At 49.4% G+C, this 15,917-nt stretch overlaps 8 protein-coding genes across 8 annotated transcripts; 5 read left to right on the top strand and 3 right to left on the bottom strand. All coding sequences in view use genetic code 12, as the record gives it.

Moving 5' to 3' along the window:
* Positions 1 to 84: 84 nt before the first annotated feature.
* On the top strand, positions 85 to 2,415 carry DIURU_001387 (non-specific serine/threonine protein kinase; the record flags this gene model as incomplete). Its single annotated transcript, XM_034153924.1, has 1 exon — positions 85 to 2,415. The coding sequence occupies one exon, from the start codon at positions 85 to 87 to the stop codon at positions 2,413 to 2,415; it is 2,331 nt and encodes a 776-aa protein (XP_034013835.1).
* Positions 2,416 to 2,875: 460 nt separating this feature from the next.
* Positions 2,876 to 3,418, top strand: DIURU_001386 (uncharacterized protein; the record flags this gene model as incomplete). Its single annotated transcript, XM_034153923.1, has 1 exon — positions 2,876 to 3,418. The coding sequence occupies one exon, from the start codon at positions 2,876 to 2,878 to the stop codon at positions 3,416 to 3,418; it is 543 nt and encodes a 180-aa protein (XP_034013834.1).
* Positions 3,419 to 3,446: 28 nt separating this feature from the next.
* Positions 3,447 to 3,911, bottom strand: DIURU_001385 (succinate dehydrogenase membrane anchor subunit; the record flags this gene model as incomplete). Its single annotated transcript, XM_034153922.1, has 1 exon — positions 3,447 to 3,911. The coding sequence occupies one exon, from the start codon at positions 3,909 to 3,911 to the stop codon at positions 3,447 to 3,449; it is 465 nt and encodes a 154-aa protein (XP_034013833.1).
* A 407-nt stretch (positions 3,912 to 4,318) lies between these two features.
* On the bottom strand, positions 4,319 to 5,647 carry DIURU_001384 (uncharacterized protein; the record flags this gene model as incomplete). The annotated part of the gene is made up of 1 exon (XM_034153921.1): positions 4,319 to 5,647. The coding sequence occupies one exon, from the start codon at positions 5,645 to 5,647 to the stop codon at positions 4,319 to 4,321; it is 1,329 nt and encodes a 442-aa protein (XP_034013832.1).
* A 190-nt stretch (positions 5,648 to 5,837) lies between these two features.
* Positions 5,838 to 6,953, top strand: DIURU_001383 (palmitoyltransferase; the record flags this gene model as incomplete). The annotated part of the gene is made up of 1 exon (XM_034153920.1): positions 5,838 to 6,953. One exon carries the CDS (start codon positions 5,838 to 5,840, stop codon positions 6,951 to 6,953), a length of 1,116 nt encoding a protein of 371 aa, XP_034013831.1.
* A 507-nt stretch (positions 6,954 to 7,460) lies between these two features.
* On the top strand, positions 7,461 to 8,438 carry DIURU_001382 (uncharacterized protein; the record flags this gene model as incomplete). The annotated part of the gene is made up of 1 exon (XM_034153919.1): positions 7,461 to 8,438. The coding sequence occupies one exon, from the start codon at positions 7,461 to 7,463 to the stop codon at positions 8,436 to 8,438; it is 978 nt and encodes a 325-aa protein (XP_034013830.1).
* Positions 8,439 to 9,033: 595 nt separating this feature from the next.
* ESP1 (separase) lies at positions 9,034 to 13,470 on the top strand (the record flags this gene model as incomplete). Its single annotated transcript, XM_034153918.1, has 1 exon — positions 9,034 to 13,470. One exon carries the CDS (start codon positions 9,034 to 9,036, stop codon positions 13,468 to 13,470), a length of 4,437 nt encoding a protein of 1,478 aa, XP_034013829.1.
* A 751-nt stretch (positions 13,471 to 14,221) lies between these two features.
* Positions 14,222 to 15,196, bottom strand: DIURU_001380 (uncharacterized protein; the record flags this gene model as incomplete). Its single annotated transcript, XM_034153917.1, has 1 exon — positions 14,222 to 15,196. One exon carries the CDS (start codon positions 15,194 to 15,196, stop codon positions 14,222 to 14,224), a length of 975 nt encoding a protein of 324 aa, XP_034013828.1.
* Positions 15,197 to 15,917: the final 721 nt, after the last annotated feature.

Genomic DNA, 15,917 nt, shown 5'->3' with positions numbered 1-15,917 from the left:
CTCCGTGGCTCCATGAACGGCCGCGCCGCAGAACTAAACTCCAAGGCAGCGTTGGCTGCCCAGTTCAACAGCTTCTACAACCTCATGACCAGCGACTCCGTCGACCAGGTCGGGTGCTACCGCATCGTCGAGGAGATCGGCGAGGGGGCGTTTGGCAAGGTCTACCTCGCCTCTCACATCATATTGGACACCAAGGTGGTGCTCAAATGCGGCAGAAAGGACGACCCCAACATCGTTCGTGAGATCTACTATCACAAACAGCTTAAACACCGCAACATCGTCAGTTTGTATGAGGTGATCAAAACCGAGAACCACATCTGGTTGGTGTTGGAATACTGTGCTGGCGGCGAGCTATTCTACCACATCTACGACCACAAACGGCTATCGGCCGACCACGCCCGCAGTCTCTTCTTCCAGATCGTGTTGGCGGTGAAATACGTCCACCTGCTAAACCTCAGCCACCGCGACCTCAAGTTGGAAAATATCCTCTTTGCTGACGTCAAGCGGACGAAAGTAAAGCTTAGTGACTTTGGCTTCGTCAGAGAGGTCCAGCCGCGCCAGCAATTGCAGACTATATGTGGCACTCTGGTGTATATGGCCCCCGAGATGGTTCAGGGCGCTAAGTATCTGGGGTTTGCCGTCGACATCTGGGCCTTGGGAATCATCCTTTATACGATGGTATATGGAGAACTCCCGTTTGACGATGATAACGATTTTGTCGTTAAGGAAAGAATTGTTAATTCCCACCCGCGGATATCGGAAGCAGTACCACCAGAAATCAATGAGTTGGTGGTTAAACTACTCAGCAAAGACCCTCAATTGCGACCCAACATCAACGAGATCCTCAATCTGCCGTTTTTAATCGACACCTACCTGGAATACACTGAGAAGGATTGCGGCGCCGTCGCCGATGCCGAGCTGATTATCCTGATCCACCAACACTACCACTACGCCAAAGCCCCCTTGCTGTCTAAGCTTGAACGTACCATCCTCAAACGGCTTAAAAAGCTCGGAGTCAACTTGGAACTGCTTGAAGCCAGCGTCTACAAAAACGAGATGAACCCTTTAACTGCATTCTACGAGTTACTATTGACTGAAGAACTTGCTAAGAAGAAACAGAAATACATGCGGGAGAAGAAACGCCGCTACTACGAAGCCCGCAAGCTGTTGCGCCGGTCGCTGCAGCGGGTGAAGCTGGTGCTCCTGCTATCGGACCAAGGGCTGATATCTCTGCAAACGGGGCTTTCGTTCCTCAATCTGAGACGGTCTACCGACATTTCTCGTCCTGACCCCCACCAAATGCTGCCCAAAAAGCCCGCTACCGCCATCACTACCCCGGAACTGGCCCTGATCATGCAGACGCTCGCCGACCCGCAACCGGTGATTTCCAGTAACGGACGCGAGGTACAATTTTCGGAAGTGAGTCCCGTCAATCTGACGCTGGGAGACTCGTCTCGCCGCAAGTATAGGGACGGTAAATTGCTCACTAAGCTCCAGTTCTGGAAAAAGCATAAACGGTCGACGGAATCGCTTGAAGGCGCCACTCTTAAGGAGAAACCCAGCTTAGACCAACTCACCATCCCCCTGCAAAACGGTAGCTACCCCGATGTCGTCGAACCCGTACCAGTTACCGCTGTCCCCGCCCCTTTATTGGATGACGCCAATGCCCTCGAACTCAACCAACAGCCACCAATCTCGGAGAAAAAGGATACGCCGCTGCCAATAAGAGCAGTGTCTCTGCAACCAGGGTCATCATCGCTGCAACGGCGACCGCGCCCGCTTCTGATCGTATCCCAGGTGTCTCAGCTCAGTAACTTATCCCATTTCAGCGCGATGACGGAATCAGAACTAGACATTTTGGACGAGCTGGAGCTGGACGACGACATCTCGTTTGACGACGGCATGTACGACCTGAGTCTCAATAACTCTCAAGACTTGAAAAGTCAAACTGGGAGTCTTAGAAACCGCAAAAAACGACCCGCCTACCCTCGCCGCCAAGTCAGCGACATCAGCGCCCGCCTGAAGTTGCTGCAGTTGCTGCTGAACTCGCTGGACGAGCTGGAGGTGCTGATGCCCGTGATCGCCCCCATTGATCCTCAGCCGCGGCCGACGCTGCCGGTGCCCCGTTCCAAGCGGTGGAAACTGCTGGTGTTTCTGATGGCTGGTGGGGTAGACCCAGTGGCCCTTGGTACCGGTTACCCCGGGGGTCCTGGGCCTATACCCAGCTCCAAAGACCGCAATCTGCCTCCCGTGGCGACGTTTAACCGGTTAAATCTTCGATTAAAGCGTCACGGGGGCGGCAACCGCGATGAGGTAGGACCCCCAGGCCACTTGCTGCTGCCTATGGACGAGAAACGCCCCTGGATGGCCACCAGTACCCCCTTCGACCTGTTGATCGAAGAAGAAGAAGAATAAGCATCCATTCACATACTATATCACACAAAATTAGTACTATACTGTAGAATCAATAAGGGAATGAACCAGCTGGGTTTGTCTTATGCTTCATTCACTACATATTTCTACTTCATTAATTAACTCAGGTCCAGTAAATCGGTTCAAGGCGGTGCTTGGCATGGATGGTTAGTCAAAGGTCAAATTTGAAAAGTTGAACACATTCGAGGAGAATGTCATTTCTGAGTGACTATAATTTCAAGGTCTAATAAGTTCAAGTATTTGCCTTACAATAGTCATAAAAACCAGACTTCAACAAACACGAAAAGATGACTACAATAAATCCACTTATCAATCAACTCTCGAGTAAATTCTCGTCAATTTCCATTTTGTTTTATTCAACGATGGCTGTTTTTGTTCACCCCACACGATCTCATTTTTCGCCTCACCAGGACTCAAGCGTTACGGTTATATCAAACACACCATGGAGGCATTGGCGGCGCCCGGGGTGTTCAATTTCCTTGCCCTGGCGATCGAGCTGCCACCGTCAGACCCCAGATTACGCAACACCATCGAGATTTTCAGTCTCGGCACCTTACTCCACTACCACCGCCACCGCGACCACTGTCTCGACCTCGACGCCACCCTCGCCGCCAAATTGCTCCAGCTCACCCTCATCAGCATCTCCAACGAGTGTGACGGCCTCAAAGTGCCTATTACTCAATTAGCAGAGCAGTACGGCATCCCCACCACCGTCGAGCTCGACCGCGCCATCATCTACATGGTCGACCACAAGTACGTTGACATGACTATTGCCGGCGATAGTCTTGTCATCGGGCCTGCTTTAGTGTACAGGGATCTGTATGACCCTGAAATCTATCAGCTACAGTTATTACTGGAGGAGGAGGTGGCGGCACGGCTGGTACCTTTAGCTAAGGACAACCTCCAGCACTGGTTCGACCACCAAGTCGCCCCTCTACGCCAGGAGTTTGTCGCCAGCAGCAAGAAGCGGAAACCAAGTCAATAACTAATATGATGTTTAATAAATATGTACACTAAGCCTTCCAGAGCTTGGCGATGAGCGGGGCCAACCCGCCGTCCTTCTTTTCCATCTCGTAGACCCCGTAGCCGGCAACACCGGTGCCGAACATCAAGAGGTACATGGCGGCGTTGTGCAACCCGCCGTAGACCCGCTTGGGGATGTAGTCAATGATGCACAGCTGGAAACCAGTGTAGCAGTGGAACAACAACAACGTGCACAACGAGGTGTCGACGATCGAGCAAGCGGGGTTGATGAACGGGTAGAGAGTCACGGGGACCAAACCAAGAGCGACAACTCTTTCAAAGGTCCAGTGGAGCGACCCGTGGGCCTTATCGGGGGGAGGGGGAACGTAGGCGTCGTTAGCGTCGCCAACAACCCCACCGGGCGGCTGGGGGATGGTGTTGATGCCGCGGGCAAGCACGGGGCGGTACACACGAGCGGGTCTGAGCGCAGTCTTCGCCAATCCAACGCGGAACATGGTGATCTGGAGTTGAATAGAGAGAGGTAGGGGGAGACGGTATTCGCTTTCGCGCAAACTAGCGACTTTTTTTGGCAGCTTACTTTGCGCGACCGCCATTGGCTGGGCTATGTGCAGGAAGTCCGGGGTCGATCATCATCACCGGGGTCGCTCACTGACAAACAAACCCAGTCGCAGTCAGAGACTGCCATTAAGCCAAAAGCCAGTTATGTGATGGTCATAATTGACGACTAAATGGTTTTTTTTTATATTAATTGTAGTACGTGGAAATTATGGTATATTTATATCGTGAGAGTCCCCGCATTCGGGGGAGACCGAACCACTAGCTATGTACAATTTATTTCGGCACTACCCGTGATAGCGGTGATCACCGATTGACGAGTCAAAGGTTTTTACGAGTCAATTAGTTAGTCGTCTTCGGGTTCAATTTCTTCGAGTTCGGGTAACGGCTGAGGCTGGCCAAACCGTTCCAGTAACGGTTTCTCAATGATTCCAAGGGGACCTTTTGACCAAATGATCCGTGACCACCGGTTTATAAAGTTTTCGTACCACCCTTTATCGTCAGTGTCAAACACTTCAAGCTGGTCTTTGGCCTGCTTGCACCGGTTGCGGGAGTGGGTATCTTTGAGGTTGGCGTACATGGCGTCGAGGTTGTTGAGCACTTGTACTAACAAGGGGGCCACTTCCGGCTCAGCGTTATGGTAGGGGAATAAGCCATTAACCACATCTTCACTCCACGCAATGGCATTCTTTTTGTAGCCTTTAGCCCACATGATCTCGGAGATGTGTGCCTTACATTCATTTATGAGGAGGACAAGGTTTTTGTTATCGCAGTCAAACGCAGGAAACAGCGCCTGCGTCTTGACGTGATTATCAATGTCATTCTTAATCTCTGTAAGCTTTTTCAAGTTGGCCATGTAGATGTTTAACGCCGTGTTCAAATGGTGTTTTCCTCCTTGTTTGGCTTGTGTAAACGCGATATCATTAAGACACGCCAATACTTCGTCAGTGACCTTAGAATCGCTCTGGATGCGGTACTGGTCGATGTCGATGCCGTCGTAGGTCTTAATCAACATATCCAAGTCACGATCAAGCACCCCTTGCTTATCTTCCGGTTTCGGTTCAAGCCGACTAAGTAAACGAGCACACTGCGATAGCCGTTCAGCATCACCTAACTTATAGAAGATAGTGTCGTTAGTGATCATTTGTTCCAATATGTGGATCAGCGCTTCCGGTTGGCCCTTAGCCAATAATGCTTTAGCGTAGCGAAGGACAATATCGACATAAAAATTGGCGAATTTGGCCAGTTTCTTATAAACAAGCACGTCCGATGATAAAATGGGGACGTCGTATTTGGTAGTAGGGTCAGTTTCATCATAGTGCCACTCAACACCATTTTCCTTAGCCAACTCAATCAAGAGCTTACGGTAGTGTTTCACCGCGTGGCGGGGGCTGTGGCACACGTCGTCCTTATTAATCGCTTTCACGGCTTCGACTTGATCATTGAACTTGAGCTCAAACGGAATCGGCTGGCGCTGGTCGGCGTCGTGGTACATCAAGTACAACAGGCCAAAGCACACGATGAGGCCCCCGATATAGGCGCCTCCAATAATATTGATAAACGGACCCCACCCTTTTATAGCCGCAGCCCCCAGGGCACTGAGCTTGATCCCCCTTCGAGGCGTGATAAATTGTGTAGGCCGCCCTAGTAGTCTCGGCGCCGCCCGTCTCCACATTGCTCACTGTTGGTCTCTATGAGAGTGCGCACTATCCTTGAACGGTGTACCTGCTCATGGTGTGTGACTCGGGTCCTTACGCGAGGACCCTGGCCCAGAGTCAATAAACAACACCTACCGTTGACATAAGCGAAACAGCAACCGCATCGAGCCAGTGAGGCGACCACCCCCCCTCCACCCCCCACACGTGATGAACGACTCCCTCGCCAAACGGACGACGGCGTCGTCACGCAGCTTCGACCCGGAGCTGTTGACGCTGCTGCTGGTGGCGGTGTCTCCAGCAGTGCCGAAACCGTCATGGCTCGTGTGGTTCGTCACCAACTGGCTTGTCACCGACCCCGAGCTCTACGAGCGGTATAACCTAGCCAAACGGAGCTACCAAACTAACCAAACGCGGTACATCTATATCTGTGGCGGTCGCTGGCGACTGGCGAAACAGAAACCGATAAACGTGGCGTGTGGCGTCCTTATCGTCGCCCCGGGAGTGCTATTCTTTATATTTGAGGCGCTGTGGATGTGGCACCATATTAATGCAGCGATACCATTCATATTCGCTTATCTCTGGTTGGCTACGTTGCTGTTTTTCCTTCGGCTGTCGATGCTGGACCCCGGAGCGTTCCCCAAAAATATCCACTTACCACAAACACCCTATGAAAAGAAAATCACGATCCCTGACGAGTACGAGAACATCATCAAGCTACCGTGGATCGATCGTACTAAGGGAGTCACGGTGAAGTACTGTCCTACGTGTAAAATATGGCGTCCTCCCAGAGTGAGCCATTGCGCTCTGTGTGACATTTGTGTGATAAACCACGACCACCACTGTGTGTTTTTGAACAATTGTGTTGGTAAACGTAATTACCGCTACTTCTTGTGGTTTCTATTGCTGGCAGTAGTCACTACCTTGTTTATGGCCATCATGCTGTTTGTCCATATTTTCTGGTACCTAATATCAGATAATGATACCCACACCATAAAATCGTTTGGTGGGAGTCTTTCAAAGTATCCGGTATCGTTTTTACTTGTGATTTATGGCATTTTGGCGCTGGGGTACCCTCTTTTACTCCTTGTGTTCCACCTATTTCTCACGGCGCAAAACCTCACCACACGAGAATACCTAAATTACGTCAGAGGAGACCATGATCCAGATTTCATCAACGTGTACAACACCAAAAACGTGCTTAGTAACTGGTACGACCACTGGATCCGCAGTCCTCGTGGCGTGAGCGTGTTGAGCTCGACCCATTTAATTAACCATACCCTTCTTGAAGAGAATATCGGGATATTCTCTGATCCATCCACCTGAAATAATGACATCCGTCCGATCTTTAATTTTTAATACCTCACCTTTAATGGATAATTAGCATTTCTGATTTTGGTAGACTTCGATGGCTTATGTGTACAGCCGTGCTCCCGTTATCTCTTGCATCATCACGGCACACACACGTCCTGACTACAAAACATTCACTTTAAAAACCGTGATATTTACATATCTTGCATCAGACTGTATGGTGGTTGTGTATGTCAAAGATTTACTGTCCTTTGAGTTTTATGACTCAAATATAATTTTCACTGAGTCACACTCATAAATTGCGGTGGAAAACCATCTGAATAGTTGACCGATTTCATCAGAAAAAAACAATCACAAAAAATTATCATCAATACACCAAGCTATACTCATTCAACCATGTCACTTTAATCTATTCAAAGTTTGTAATTTATCATCAATCCACCAGATTGTGGCCTCCGTTATCGGGGATCCGTGCGCGTTATAAGCCACTTTTTTCACCAATCACGACCCCACCCAATACTTATGCTTGCCCGTCGTTTGTTCTCCACTACCAGAGCACGGCTCGACACGCTTGTGTTTGTCGAGGCCGCCGGCGCCAAGATCACCCCGCTGTCGCTTTCGGCAATCACCGGCGCCCAGCAGATCGGCAAGCCGGTGACGGCGTTGGTCGCGGGCCCCGAAGGCCAGGCCGTCGCCGATACCGTGGCCAAGATCCCCGGGATCACTAAAGTGTTGGTGTCCCCCTCCGAGCAATACAACCACTATTTGGCTGAAGAAGTGGCTCCGTTGGTGCAGCTGGTGGTGGCCAAAGATGGCTTTACCCATGTGGTGACTCCCGCCAGCGCTGTGGGCAAGCTGTGGCTCCCCCGGTTAGCGGCGTTGCTTGACGTCCAACCGGTATCGGACGTGATCAAAGTGGAGCTGGAAGACACGTTCGTTCGCCCCATTTACGCCGGTAACGCCCTTGCCACCGTCAAGACGCTGGACTCGCCGGTATTGGCGTCGATCAGAGGCCTGGCGTTTGAACCCGCGGCCACTGAAGGTGGCTCAGCGGCTGTGGAAACTGTGGACGCGGCTGAACTGCAAAACCGTACTGAATTCGTTTCAGAGGATCTCGTTAAGCTGGAGCGTCCCGAATTAGGCTCTGCTACTAGAGTGGTTGCTGGTGGTAGAGGTCTCAAATCAAAGGAAACCTTCGACCAGTTGATGGAGCCGCTTGCCACTAAGCTTGGCGCCGCCATCGGCGCCCTGAGAGCCGCCGTCGACCTGGGCTTCTGCGACAACTCGTTGCAAGTGGGGCAAACGGGGAAGATCGTTGCTCCCGAATTGTACGTCGCCGTCGGTGTTTCCGGCGCCATCCAGCACTTGGCGGGGATGAAGGACGCCAAGACGATCGTCGCCATCAACAAGGACGCCGACGCGCCCATCTTCGGGGTGGCCGACTACGGGTTGGTGGCCGACTTGAACGAGGCCATCCCCGAGTTGACGGAAAAATTGTAATGTATATAACGGTATGAGAAATAGACTAGTTTGATAAACGTAAACAAGACGAGATATTTGGAGCATGGAAATGTACTTAGATCAATGCCAGTGCTTCCTACTGACTCTGACTACCAGAATTGATCTACATATTAGGTCTTAGTGATCACTGTATCCACATCCATCAACTGGCTTAGGCTTAGTTTTCATATTGAACACAAAGTCATGAATGTGTTTCCCACTTCTGGTTAGATAATGCTGCTATTAGCTAAGTGGCAGTACAACCCCATTCCCGCGGCCGTGGCATATTCTCTACCGTATAATTCTTCAAGCCCAGCCTTCTCCATCGCCTCTTTAATCAATATTGATACTATCAACACTAGCCACTACAGTTATATAATTATACTATAATTTACAACCTATCAAGTCTCAAATCAGCAAAAATCAATTACTTAACTCCAATTAACTCATCGATCTAATTTTCTTCCATATTTGCTTCCTCTGTTGGATAAACTGCTGGTCTCTCCCCATTTCGACTCGCGGCGGTGGTGGCTGCAGAGGGTGCGATTTTTGTGATCGCGTTGTTTACCTTTCCCAGAACCACCACCAAAACACGATGGAGGACGATGCCATCGGCATTATCCAGCGATATTTGGGGTCGGGACGCGGCCTCCTGGTGCTAGGCACCTCCAACCGCGCCAATAGTGGCGTCGTCGACCGCAAGCTGGCAGAAGCAGCGGCGTTTGCCATCCTCAGCCGCCCCATTTCGCCCTCATTTGACCCCCGACCGAGCCTATTAGCCGCCAGAGCGCTTTACCGAGTCAACTTACCCACTTCAAGTGGATTGCATGTTGTCAAAACCCACCAGGCGTTCGTTATCTCCCTCATTGACCACAAGCACTACCGCGCGGCTATAGATCATCTCCGGCTTATTAAGCGAGCCTTTTGCCAATGGTTTGGCTCAGATGCCACTACTAATGTGTCTGAAAATACTCCCTACCTGTCTCGTCACCGCCAGTGGGCAAAGATGGTGGTGGCATGGCACTTCCTTGTGCTTCAGATTGCCCTTAATTACGCCGCGCAAAACCCTACCATTGTCGCCAGTAACGCCGACGAGACGTGGACGGTGCTGGCCTACTCCAATTTGGCAACGTGGTTCTTGTCTAACTCACAGTTCAGCCAGTGGGTGGCCGCCGTGCCGGAGGCGCTGCCGAAGTACGCCGCTAATAAAGTAAAGCTCGCCAAAGGTATGGTCCATATCTTTACCCGCATTCTCAAACTGATTGACTCCACCCCGCTACGACTTGTTCGCAGTGCATTTGCTCTTATCTGTCTTCAATTAAGTGGTGGCTCCGATACCGATGTGGCTCCCTACATTTTAGTGGACGATACCTCGCTCAAACCATTTATTGACGATCTTCAGAGTAACCCTATCCTTTACCAACAAGTTACTAAACTATGTGAGCCTGATCAGTGCCTGAGTCTCATTATTGCATTGAAAGATGTTGTCACCAGCCCAACGCTAGAGGAAGTTGATCTGCTTGCACAAGTGCTTCAAGACCCGCCTGAGTACTGGATGAACAAGATAGAGGTGCTTGAACAGCTCTCGCGGTTCCAGTGGACCCCTCGTGACCCGGTACTGGTAAGAATGGCCACAGTATTAGCGCTGGCATTCACAAAAAAAGACAGTGTGCCAGAAATCACAAAAGAAGTAGTCTCAGTCATTGATGCCATCACCATTTGGATCAAGAACTCTGGTACTAAACACGCATACAACAACGAAATGCTCAAAATCCTCGCAAACTTGGCCGAGGCTACCACTCTGTCAGTATACTATCGTCGCCTTCGCAATTTCTCGAACTTGTCCACGCATATTTACCAAGTGACCAAATTGGATTCGGCGTTGAAGCAGGCGATATCGTTTGATAAGGCTTTAGCTAAACGCAGTGGTGAACCTAGTGATGTTGAGTTTCTTACTACGCGATTGACTCAAGTGTCTGCTATTTGCTCTCCACAGAGATTACTTGATGTTGTTCGGTTTGTGGTGGAGGGAAGTGCGTCTACTGTCCATCTTAGTCTGGAAGTGCTTCGACTGATTGCACAAGCCAGTGGACTTGATGATGCGGAAAAGTGGCACTTCGTTTCTCAGTTGAGCGCCGATAATCAGGCATTCTTACAGCAACACTTGGGAGTGACAGCGCCAAAGACCGACGGAATTAGTGGCCTTATCCTGCATTTGAGTCAAGAGTGGAATCAAGACAACTTCGATGAGCTTCTTCTTCAATTGACTCAGAACAACCCTCTGGAAGACATTTTGGTAAAGGCATGTTGTTGGCTCAAGTTTCAATGCCTTTATGGTTACATTGCCACTCTCTTGAAAGATACCACAAGTATACGCCAACAATTTGAGTTGGCCAACGCCTTACTCCATCTCCACCAAATCGACGACGCCGCCAACTTAATTAACCAGATAAGTGGAGGACTTCGGGCAGCACAGATTTCGGATATCTCGACGATTATCCAGTTCAACTGCCTCCAGCTCCACTTGATGATTCTCCAAGGTAACTACGCTGCCGCTCAAGAAAAGTACACCAAGGTATCTCGCATTCTCGAGTCTAAACTCAACGCTCGTCTGAACGATATCCGTACCCGTTACGGCTACATTATTCTCGTGGCTGAGCTTGACTACTGGGGCAGTCGCATCCAGTGCTTGGCCAACAACTACAGCGAAGCGTACCGGGGAGCTAAGGTCGCCATCAAGTTCATTCACACCGCCATTCGTGCTCCTGACGATGCCGTAAGCACCAGTCAACGCTGGCACGTTACCGCTTTACTTGGAGCACTGTTGAGCCTGGTGATGGAAATCCTTAAACACTTGGGCATCACCCGTGACTTGTTGTATTACCGCAAAGAGCTCGCCAAACTCACCGAGATCCAAACTCTACCCGTTCGTCAGTTTCTCTGGCTGGTTGAACTCATGCAATACGACTGTCTTCTTAAGGACTCGGCGGCATTTGAGCAGCGGTTGTCATTATTGGATAGCCTTATGGACAATGCTTTGGTAAGTAATGATGTGGTATGTCGCTATTTGCGCGTGAATATTACTCGAGTGCAACGTGGACAGCCAACTGATGGTTTGACGCCGCCAATTGCTAGCACGTTGCCCTTTTATTGCACTCTTGATATCCCCAATCTGGAATGGCTGTACTTACTTCTGCTCAGCGACCATAGTCACGCAGCTAACTCGGTGTGTACCACTACCTCACAACTATTTGCCCTGAAAGCTGATCTTCTAGAAGCCGTTAACGAGCTCAAAAAGCTTCCTGAATACTCGTCATTGGCGGAAACAGTTTTGGCTCTTCCCGGTGTTGGTGCCGATGGAGCGGCTCCTCGTTTGGATGAGACCACTCTCAACAACTTGGTGGCGTGCAAGAACGGCTTGCTTCGATTATTTCAGGATCATAAGGCAGTGGCGACGTTTAAGCTTAAAGAGGTAGTACGCATCATCAACCAGTGTCTGCTAGCGTTATCGGCAATCCTGTTGTTCAAAGAGGACTCTCAGCTTTTGAGCGACATGTACTACATTCAAGAGGTTGCCAATCTTGTTCCATTTGAGAATGACGAGCAATTGGACCACGCCGTCACGAAATCCTCAGGTCTTGGACCGGTGGCATTTGCGCCACCATCGCCAAAGAACTTCGAGTCGACTCGCCTCAACTTCACTCTTGATTTGAACATGCATTTACCCCTGTCGTGGCTGGTGGTAACCTTGGACATTTGCGACAGCACCGGCAGTTTAATCGTGTCGAGGTTCACCAAAGGCTCGGCACCATTTTTCGTGAGACTCTCGATGAGTCGTCCCACGTCCACCATGTCATTCAATCACGTTATGTCGGAGTTTAATCAAATCATTGCTGAATCGAATCTCAGCACTAAACTGCTGACAACCTCCAAAATCATTGACAAGCAGCAGCGTCGAAAATGGTGGGAGTTGCGCTATCTGCTTGACTACCGACTCAAAGAGGTATTGCAACGGGCTAATGAATGGTTTGCTGGGTTTAGTGGTCTCTTTTCCAATTACGCTGAAGACCAAGTGTATCGCCATTTCCGTGAAGACTTGATTCGGGTGTTCGAACGGCACCAGATGAAATGGACACTGGACCATGTGTTCCGCTTGTTCTACGGACTCGACGACTTACACCGTCCATTCATTGAGGATCTCGTATCGTTTGTGGTGGACCTGTTCATCTTCCATGGTCACCCCATTGACCACCGGAAGTTGCCTGCTAGTTTAACCAATTCAGTAATGAAGGTGTTGGAAAAGTATCTGGGTCTTAAAACCCCCGTCGCCAACCACCACGTGATTTTGGTGCCACTGGCTCGCGTTCAGTTGTTTCCGTGGGAAAGCATACCATGCTTGCAAGATAAGTCAGTGCTGCGAGTGCCTTGCTTAACGATGTTGATCAAGACATTGAAATCATATTCTGATCTCAGGCTTGACGACATCGAGCGGTGTGTGTATTTGATCAATCCCGCGGGTGACCTTAAGCGGACCGAAGAGTCGTTCGCTCATGCTTTTAAGCGTCAAGGTTGGACCGGCATTGTGGGAAGAAAACCCGAGGAAAACGAACTTGTGCCCCAAATATTCAATCTGGACTTGTTTGTGTACCTTGGCCATGGCAGTAGTGATCGCTATATCCCAACAGCGGCATTATATCAAGCATGCTTGACTGAAGGACACCGGCCACCGCCATTACTTTTAATTGGGTGCTCGCTGGGAGCCGTTACCGATAATGGTTTATTGGAACCCCACGGGGCTATCATGAATTGGTTGACGTGTGGCGCTCCTATGGTCTTGGCCAACTTGTGGGACGTCACCGATAAAGACATTGATCTGTTCAGTCAAAGTGTGTTCGACAAGTGGGGCTTGCTTCAAACCAATCCTCGTCGAGTAAACATCGCTGAAGCGGTCATGCAGAGTCGAACTCAATGCAATTTGCAATACTTGAATGGTTGTGCTCCAGTGGTGTATGGAGTGCCATTTAGTTTATAATCGAGAATTTTTTACAAAAAAAAATTTAATACGAAATTTAATACACTAATACTGCGAAAATGTACTGAACTATGTACATTACGAAATAAAAAGATTACCAAGAGTGTTAGCTGTGAGTAAAAGCCTTTTTGGATGGACTATGAGCGAAATATTGACTCATACTTAATAACACTAGTTTATCACAGTTTTCGTTACCCCCAACAGTGCTAACTTGTCCGAGTGGTTAAGGAGTTGGACTTGAAATCCAATGCTCTCTGAGTGCGTAGGTTCAAATCCTGCAGTTAGCGTTACTTTTTGATTTTTGTTCGCTCGCATGAATTAATTTCAATCGTGCGACTTTACGATCGTGAGCGGCGATTAACAGAAGTATCACTTCGAGAAAGTTCAAACTAATTTTTTTACATTTTGTGAAAATCAAGAATGCCGATGTTTGAACTGTAAAGGATTCATTTCCCATCAAGTTACGCCTGATTTGAATGTTTGATTTTGACAATTTTATCGGCTCATATATGTATTTGATGCGTACCTAAGTCCTTGTCTAAATCACGAGATATTAGAGACAAAGCCTATTGAAGGGACATGTCGTGCTTGGGTCTATCATACACTGTCTTCTTGGGGCCTATCTCTTTGTCTCAGCCTTTTCTCCCCTCATTTCACGACTATCCGGTATTTTACGACACCAATGATTATGCAAGCCACATGAGGTACCCAGCCTCAATAACCTTATCAACACCATCATAAATACCCACCGTCAAATAAATACGTAGAGCGTACTTTCTGGAGTCACAAAGAAGCATCTCGGCTGAGTGGCTTTGGGTGCTCTCAAAGGAACTACCAAATTTCTCTCCAGAGTGGAGAAAAAGAGCGGTTCTCGCGGCACAATGATCAAGTCCATTCCCTTTAGCGAGACCAGCACGTTTTGGGGAGTGAGCTGAGGGCTGTGGAGCTTAACTAATAGGTTAAACTTTTCGTTTTCGAGATCAGTGAAGCTTAATTGGTAATCGATCTGAGTAGGCTCATTCAGGTCAGAGTCTTCAGGATCAGGGTCAAGCAGAGTGTTGGCGGTGGATGTGGATGACGATGCTTTTGGGGTGGAGTTGGTGGAGCCGGAAGCGGGACTGGTGGTGACTTCTTCGATCAATGGTCGCGACAGGGGTTGAGGCACGAGGGGAGGTAACGAAGTACCGTCCATGTCGACGTCACCGTCAGCGTCTTGTACTTCATGCAAAAGGTTTAACGGTTCATTCTTCTGCAATTCTTCAAGTTTAGCTTGAGGCCCCTTAGCGAGTTCGTCGTCATTAATTTCTGTCTTGGTAAGCTCACCCTTTGAGAGCATTTTGGGGATGGTATAGTCACGATCGAGAGTGATATCGTTCGTGACTTCAATCGCTTCAAGACACCACTCAATGACGATCTTTTTGAGGTCAATAAATAGTTGGATCCACGTAAAACATGTCGAGTTAATACAGCAGTCAATTGCCGTCAGCGCCGACCCCTTTTTGTCGACAACCTCTTTAGGCAGCGATACGATGATAGGGATCTCCCATTCGTTGGTAACAATCTTGGGAAACACCGTTTCCGGGACGAATTCGGTATCCTGGGGTTTAGGCACTTGCGGGTCGTGGCACACGTTGACAAACAACTTGCGGCCCAATTGCTGGGCCTGGGGCAGCGCCACCACCCGCGTCTTGACGGTGAACCCCGGTTTTGGGTCGAGGATAGCCATGGTGGAATGTATACACCAACGTTGCTGCTTAGTGTGGGGAGGAGACCACTGGTGGGTACGGGGTGTTTGGGGGTTTTCACCGCTAAATTGCAAGGGGAAACAATTGAAATGGGGGTATACTCGACCAATTGAGGGGGGATTGGTTCAGGAAAACACGGCGCCGGCAGCCTAACAGGTATAGCACGATCCGGCTGGGGGTTTAGGAGGTCCTCATCGGAGTGCGAATCGGTGCGAGGTGAGGGGAACGGAGCGACGCCCCGGCGACCGTAGTAACCACAAAATGACGTCTTTCAGAGTTTAATCGAATCAATTGATTTTATAATAAATGTTTAAATTAAGTTGGTTTAGTTTTGAAGCATTTTGTTGATCAGTTTGTGGTGAGCTTAGGGGGTGTGGGGGCTAGTGGCTGATCAAAGCGTGACAGCAGTTGTGTAAAACGAGGGCAACCCTGGTTATGAGACGTCACCCTGTGGAAGCTAAATAATGTAGACGAAACTCTATATCGGAGTGTTTTGATGCACACTTACGAAAGTAGAATGCTGGGGCCAATGACCATAAAGGCGCCTGTCTACCCCGGATGGGTATTGGGGGGCCTGATTTAGATTGCTGCGAATCTTTCTACCTAAAGCTGTGAACTACCGTCAGATGATCTATATCACGTGACATGTCAACGCCGGGGCCAAAATATTTCAGATAAGCCCAACATCTTTCTAAACAACCG

This window comes from Diutina rugosa (assembly GCF_008704595.1).
Source record: "Diutina rugosa strain CBS 613 chromosome Unknown scaffold68_size48173, whole genome shotgun sequence".
Taxonomy (NCBI): Eukaryota; Fungi; Ascomycota; class Pichiomycetes; order Serinales; family Debaryomycetaceae; genus Diutina; species Diutina rugosa.
Note: the sequence above shows the minus strand (reverse complement) of the source record. Positions and strands in the feature narration are given on the sequence as shown.